Source organism: Rhincodon typus, chromosome 29, assembly GCF_021869965.1.
Source record: "Rhincodon typus isolate 14 chromosome 29, sRhiTyp1.1, whole genome shotgun sequence".
NCBI lineage: Eukaryota > Metazoa > Chordata > Chondrichthyes > Orectolobiformes > Rhincodontidae > Rhincodon > Rhincodon typus.
The window spans coordinates 447,135-454,492 of NC_063360.1; the positions used below are offsets into that span (position 1 = coordinate 447,135).

Here is a 7,358-nt window from a genome sequence, read left to right on the forward strand (position 1 = left end):
TTTCATCTTGGAAAATCTTTTGTCTACAGAAATTTGGGGCATGCTGTACAGATACAAACCACTTCCAGCAGTGGTTGGTGAAGTTAAATCCCAGAGAAAATCCAAATGCAATACATTCACTCAGTGTTAAAATTTGGTCCGGTTCTAGGGTTATTCAGATCAGCAAAAACAAACCCCAACTTCCAGCTCCAACCTGGCTGAATCCTGCACATTACTAACAGCAGAATCCACTTAGTGTAGCTAAATGTGAACTCGTTGGTGTGTCAGCAGGTTAGATGAACGAGTGAATCCTTTTCCACACACAGAACATGTAAATGGTCTCTCTCCGCTGTGAATACGTTGGTGTGTAACCAGGTTGGATGAGCGAGTAAATCCTTTCCCACACACAGTGCAGGTGAATGGTTTCTCGCCAGTGTGAACATGCTGGTGTGCCAACAGGCTGGAGGAACGAGTGAATCTATTTCCACATACAGAACAGGTGAATGGTTTCTCTCCAGTATGAACACTCTGATGTGACAGCAGGTTGGATGACCGAGTGAATCCCTTCCCACAGACGCAACAAACAAATGGCCTCTCCCCAGTGTGAATTCGCCTGTGTGTCAGCAGACTGGAGGACTGGATAAATGCCTTCCCACACACGGAACAGATAAATGGCCTCTCTCCCTCATGAATACGATGGTGCGTCAGAAGGTGAGATGACCGAGTGAATCCCTTCCCACACTGGGAACACGTGAATGGCCGTTCCCCAGAGTGAACAAGCTGGTGTGTCAGCAAGTTGGAAGATTGAGTGAATCCTTTCCCACACACGGAGCAGGTGAAAGGCATCTCCCCTGAGTGAATGCGCTGGTGTCTCAACAGATGGGATGAGCGTGTGAATTCCTTCCCACAAGTAGAGCAACTAAATGGCCTCTCCCCAGTGTGAACTCGCTGGTGGGTCTGCAAACTTGACGACCGAGTGAATTCTTCCCCACAGGTGGAGCAACTGAATGGTCTCTCCCCAGTGTGAACTCGCTGGTGTGCCAGCAGATTTGATGAACGAGAGAAGCTCCTGCCACATGTGCAGCAGGTGAAAGGCCTCTCCCCACTGTGAACTCGCTGGTGGGCCAGCAAATTTGATGAACGAGAGAAATTCTTCCCACACGTGGAACAAGTGAACAGCTTCTCCCCTGTGTGAACACTCTGCTCTGCCAACAGGTCAGGCAGCTGACTAAACGTCTTCCCAACGTGCGTGCGCATAAACGTATGTTTCCTGTCTTCTGTAATAATGAGTTGATGAATCATCAGTGATTCGTTTGTGAATTCTTTAACAAACAAACACATAGAACATGTATACAGTTTTTCCCCCACCATGAACGGTGTGATGCTCTTTCAGGCTGAGTAATCAGGTAAAATTCTTTCAGCTGTGCACTGGAGTGCTCTCTCATTGACCTTTACAGGTCAAACTGATCTTTTCCTTCTATATTCCAAGGTCAATGATATTAATGTCCTGACAAGTGAAATTACTCTGAGATCTTGACATGATGTTTGATTTGAGTATCTCATCCGTAATTCTTCCATTTGTAATATCCTGTGAAAAAATGTACATTTTTTTTATTGTACGTGCCAGATAAAAGTTCACAACAGGCACCACAAGTATCCACTGCCTCCACCAACACTCAGTAGCAGTAGTGTGTACTATCTACAAGATGCATTGCAGAAATTCACCAAGGCTTCTTTGACAGCACCTCCTAAATCCACAAACACTTCCATCTAGAAGGACCAGGGTAGCAAATTAATGGGAACACAACCAGTTGCAACTTCCCTCCAAGCCACTCATCATCCTAACTTGGAATAGATCGCCATTCCTTGAGTCATTGTCATTGAGTCAAAATCCTCCCTAACGGCATTGTGGGTCTACCTACAGCAAATGGACTGCCGCAGTTCAAGAAGGCAGCTCACCACAACCTTCTCCAGGGCAACTAGGTGCGGGCAATAAATGCTAGCAACAAGTGAATAAAATAAAATTCTAGTTATTCCAGAACATTCTTGTTAATCGTATCAGCTAAAGTTCAGTGCACAGCAATAGAAGGAAGTGATTGTATGGTTATTGAGCACATACCAAGAGATACTGGGTGAGACAGGAGTTGAGTGCAATTCTGAGATATATACCTGTAATGTTTCACTCTGAAAATAAATCTATTCAAAAGTAAAGACAGGCTCTGGATTCACCAGCTCGTTATCAGGAATAATAACATAGTAGAGGTGAAGATTGGAAATGAAGGATAAAATATTTTTCAAAACAAAGATAAAAATTCTAATAGTCAATGAGGAAAATGGCAGAAAGCAAGACTAAACTGTCCGATATTTCAAGACTCTAAACCCATACAACCAGTAAAGGGATGAACTATCTAACAGAAAATAAAGTACAGCCTTGGCAAACTTGCTAACAAAAGTAAAATTACAAGCTGAAAGCCCATCAGTTGGGTACTGAGAAAGTTTTAGTTCTTTTATAAGCTTCATGGATGAACCTGCTGCTTTAAAAATATCTGGGAAACTATATATTCAGCTGCCTTAATTTCACAAATGGAACATTCAGCTGTGTCATAAAGAATGTAGAAGGCAATGTTTGCTGCATTTCTCTGCAGTGAGTGCTTTAAACTTAAATAAAGGAAATGAAGACAGAGTTGGAAGGCAGAACTCTTCAGCATTGTTTCAAAATAGGATGTCTCCCATTTAAGACTGAAGTGAGGAAGAATTTCTTCTCTCAGAGGTTCTTTAGTCTTTGTAATTCTCTTTCCCAAATAGCAATAGAGCTGGGGCACTGAATACATTCAAGGGTGAGTTAGACTTTAATCGGAGTGAGTTAGTGGTTAGGGGGGCAATCAGGAAATTGGAGTTAAGTCTATAATCAAATCAGTCACAGTCTTATTAAATGGCTCAGATGGCTCGAAGGTCCAAATGACTAACTTCTGTTCCTATTTCTAATACCTGTATTACCTAGATATTGGACACAAGTATCAGTACAACAGAAATGTCACAGGGAGGAAGAATGAGAACAAAAGCATCTTGAGATCACAGCAGAAGGTAGGTTTGGAAAAGCAATACTAAGTAAATGAACATCAGGAATCCCTGGGGAGCAGTTATCAGATGTGACTCAAAATACAGCATGGGTGCCACAGTGGCACACTGGTTAGCACTTCTGCTTCACAGCGCCAGGGATCCAGGTTCAATTCCACCCTCGGGCAACTGTCTTTGCACATTCTCCCTGTGTCTGCATGGGTTTCCTCCGGGTGCTCTGATTTCCTCCCACAGTCCAAAGATGTGCAGGCAAGGTGGATTGGCCATGCTAAATTGCCCGTGGTGTTCAGGGATGTGTAGATTAGGTGGGTTATAGGGGGATGGGTTTGGGGGGGTGCTCTGAGTTGGTGTGGACTTGTTGGGCCGAAGGGCCTGTTTCCACACTGTAGGGATTCTATGATCACTAAGACAATGAACAGCCCGAACCTGAAAAGCAAATTCTTCAAAATGACACGATAGAATTCTGAGGCTGAACATGATGATAATGAACAATCAGAAGAAACTGACTAGTCAGAAGGAGTTTTAGTCCAATGATGAGTTAGTCAGCCACAGGCTTATTAACTGTACTGCATTTGATAGAGATTGCATCCTGACAGTATGTCGAGCAGATTGGTTAAAGTGTTCACTTTGTAATCAGGATTGTTCAACATATTGAGGTCACTAAAAAGAGTAGTGATTTCATGCAAAATAGTTGAATTAATCAATTCTGATATAGTACAGTACATATTCTGTTGAGTAAATCTTCAAGGAAAAGGGTGCAAATAAAACTGTACATGGAGCATGATAACACGACTGTTTTTGGCAAGTCATTGTGTCAATGGGTCTGTAGTTTATCCAATCAGGACATTATTGAATCTTTAAGTTTCCAAATAGAATGTTGGAGAAGTATTAATGACATCAGATGATAGAATAAACAAATTGTATGAACTACACAATCTGATTGACCTACTTGAAAAAGGTTAAAAATCCAGCTAAAGGATGTTAATGTGATTGTTGAGGATACATGAGATTCATAGAAGGGAGTAGTGGAAAATGTGAAATATGTAAAATAAAAATGAAACTGCTACATCCAATTGGAAGTCTTCCATCGTTAGTAACTCAAATGAAGTACTTGCCATAGACCTATTGGTATGGGACACAGATAGAAATAGTTTCACTCTACACAGACCTGACAACCAGATTTAGTCTTCCTATAGTTATACATGGCTGGGACAAAAAAAGTGATTCTATACAAAACCATGGAAAATGGATAAGGATTGGACCAGTTAAATTCTTGACGGATACTGTCAGAGGCATTCAGAGACAAGTAAAAAATGAAAGCAGTAGTATGAATACCATCGCTAAAAATGCTTCCATTAAGGAACTCTATGAAAGTAATTATGCAATGATAGGTTAAATGCTGCATAAAATCTTAGCAGATCAACCAAACTACAAGTTGGTAATCATAGAACCCCTACAGTGTGGAGACAGGCCATTCAGCCCAACAAGTCCACACCACCCCTCCAAAGAGCATCCCACCCAGACCCATTCCCCTACCCTTGCATTTCCCATGTCTAACCCACATAAACTAAACATCCCTGGGCACTATAGCATAGCCAATCCACCTACCCTGCACATCTTTGGACTGTGGGAGGAAACCGGAGCACCTGGGGGAAACCCATGCAGACACGGGGAGAATGTGCAAACTCCACAAAGACAGTCACCAAGGCTGGAATTGAACCTGGGTTGCTGGCACTGTGAAGCAGCAGTGCTAACCACTGAGCCACCATGCCACCCATAACTAAATTTGCTTCAGATGATTGGAGGGTGTAGTGTCTGTCAATTGGTCTGTGGGGTAAATCCCAAATTATCTTCAGTACTGAGCAATAGTCTCCTTGCCCTGGATGGGACTATAATGAGTTATATATTTTTCTGCACAGTGACTGCTTTACAAAGTTTTCATCAAGGCTGAGATGTCAGAGAAAAGTTAGAGAGTTCTAAGGCATAAGATGTTCTGAGATAGAGTTTAACTCAGGAGGTTTGATTTATTACTAAACAGAATGCCATGGAAAATAGTGATAATTCAAGACAGTTAAGACAGAGGTTGCAATCAACTGTTCTTTCCACCTGGCTAATTGGGATTGATTAAAAACTCTCGGAATGTGAAGAGCTGATAGAAGACAATGGGGCTGCCTGTACCTCATATTCTCAGTGCTAGCAAACAAAATATAGTTGATACAGGGTCAGGTGGTAGATTGTGTGTTTATGACACACAGGACAGAACTATCACATCCAAAGGCCAACTGGCTAGAGTAGGAACTCTACAAGGATTCAATGAATGGTAAGATGCAACAATCATGGTACACACAGGAAAAGCTGCTGGTAGCTTAAAAATTGATCGAATGTTCAAGATGATGGCCAGGACATGATGTCCATGGACTGGCTGAATGAATGAAAAGAACATGAAATGGATTCTTGTTACAAAAAGATCATATACCACAGTTTCTAGCTGTGCAAGAGAGAAACCTTATAGTTGTCGTTTTGCAAGATGTCAAATCACAAGGTTGTAGCTGTAATAGACTACAAAATGAAAGATGAGCTACCGAACAATTGAGAGATAGGAATAGAAGCAACCATCCTTGTGACAGTGAGGTTTTGATGGCCGTCACTAATAATGATGCAAAATAAAGGTATTAGATAGTGAGGCAATTTGGAATTTATTCAGTAGAACTAGATTGAATTAGGGTTAGGGATTAACTCTTAATTATAACAGCCTTGTCATACAGATGGATTTGGACAGGTAGGATAGATTTTTTACAGCTAAAGACGAGACTCAGGGTTTTCAGCATCCAGCAGGACTCTCAAAATTAGTAAGTAATTCTGAACATCTATTTAGCTCATTAGGCCTAATATTCAGGATCAATTGAGATAAATGTCAGGTTTCCACAGGAAGAAAAATTTCAATGTTGTTCATCAAACCATCCGAACAGAAATGAGCTATGGCCTGATGATTCTCTGAAAACAGGCTGCTTTCAACGGAGAGGAAATCCCGCACGGTTTTATTGAGGCTAGGGATCCTTAGAAGAGGCTTCATTGATATTTTAGAGAATAGCGAGGGTCTCATGTTCGGCCGACACTGCCCCTTTAACCAGGGGCCGGCAGATCCGCGACCCTTTAAGAGGCCGCCCATCCCCCACTCATCGGTCCCCAACCAACAAAACCCTAGACTCACAAAACACTCACAAAATTCAATGGATTTTCTCCGAGTCAGAAGGCACTAAATAATAAACAAAAAGCTAATCGCTAACTGAGGCTTTTATAACGGTCGAGTCGAAATCCGATCCAACGGTAACGATAAACTATCCAAACGCCGCTGGTGCTCGCGCTCCCGCTCAAACAAAGGAGGCGTTCTCCGCCCCCAGCTACACGGAACACGCCCCCATACCGGCCCCGCCCATACACTGGCCACGCCCCCACAGGCGCAAACCCAAACGCAGATCCCGCCCACTAGCTCCGCCCCATCCACTGACCCCGCCCACCAGCTTCGCCGACTCCGCCCCTCAAATTCTGCCCCCATTCAACAGGCATCGTCCCCAAAGAGGGTAGATGATGGTGGACACGGGTAACGTGAAGGAGGGAGAGGGAGGACATTGTTGGTGGAGACAGTGACAGAGGTAGAGAAGGGGGAGATTGAAGGGCCAAGGGGAACGGTGATGGAGAGAGGGATAGTGATGGGGGGAGGGTTTCAGTGATGAAGAAAGGGGCATTGTTGGGAAAAAGGATCATGGTGATGGAGAGAAGAGGGTGATGGGGATGGTGATCGTAAATTGGGATGATGTACAGGTCCTAGTGTTGGACTGGGGTGGACAAGGTCAGAAGTCAAACAACACCAGGTTATAATCCAACAGGTTTATTTGAAAACACAAGCTTTCGGAGTCTTATTCCTTCAGGCATTAGTGAGAGGGGTAGTATCAGACACAGAATTTACAAGTAAAAGACCAAAGGATCACACTGCTGATGAGGATGTACTGTACACCTAAGAAGCTGTTAAATCTTTAATCAGTTCGGATATTTTAATTGATTAATATATATATGTAAATCCATGAAGTCCCTGCCCTGAGAGAACTGAAGGTTTTATCATTGTAAAGAAGAGGTGACATTTTAGGTCAGACAATGCATGTTAGGTGAGAGAACAAGGTGCAGGGCTGGATGAACACAGCAGGCCAAGCAGCATCATAGGAGCAGAGAGGCTGACGTTTCGGGCCTAGACCCTTAATCAGAAAAGGGGGAGGGGAAGGGGGTTCCGAAATAAATAGGGAGAG

The 7,358-nt window shown here is 43.0% G+C and overlaps 1 protein-coding gene across 1 annotated transcript; it reads right to left on the reverse strand.

The window, feature by feature from the left end:
- Nucleotides 1-240: 240 nt before the first annotated feature.
- LOC109924955 (gastrula zinc finger protein XlCGF8.2DB-like) lies at nt 241-1,350 on the reverse strand. The gene has a single exon (XM_020524927.2). It carries the CDS (start codon nt 1,348-1,350, stop codon nt 241-243), a length of 1,110 nt encoding a protein of 369 aa, XP_020380516.1.
- Nucleotides 1,351-7,358: the final 6,008 nt, after the last annotated feature.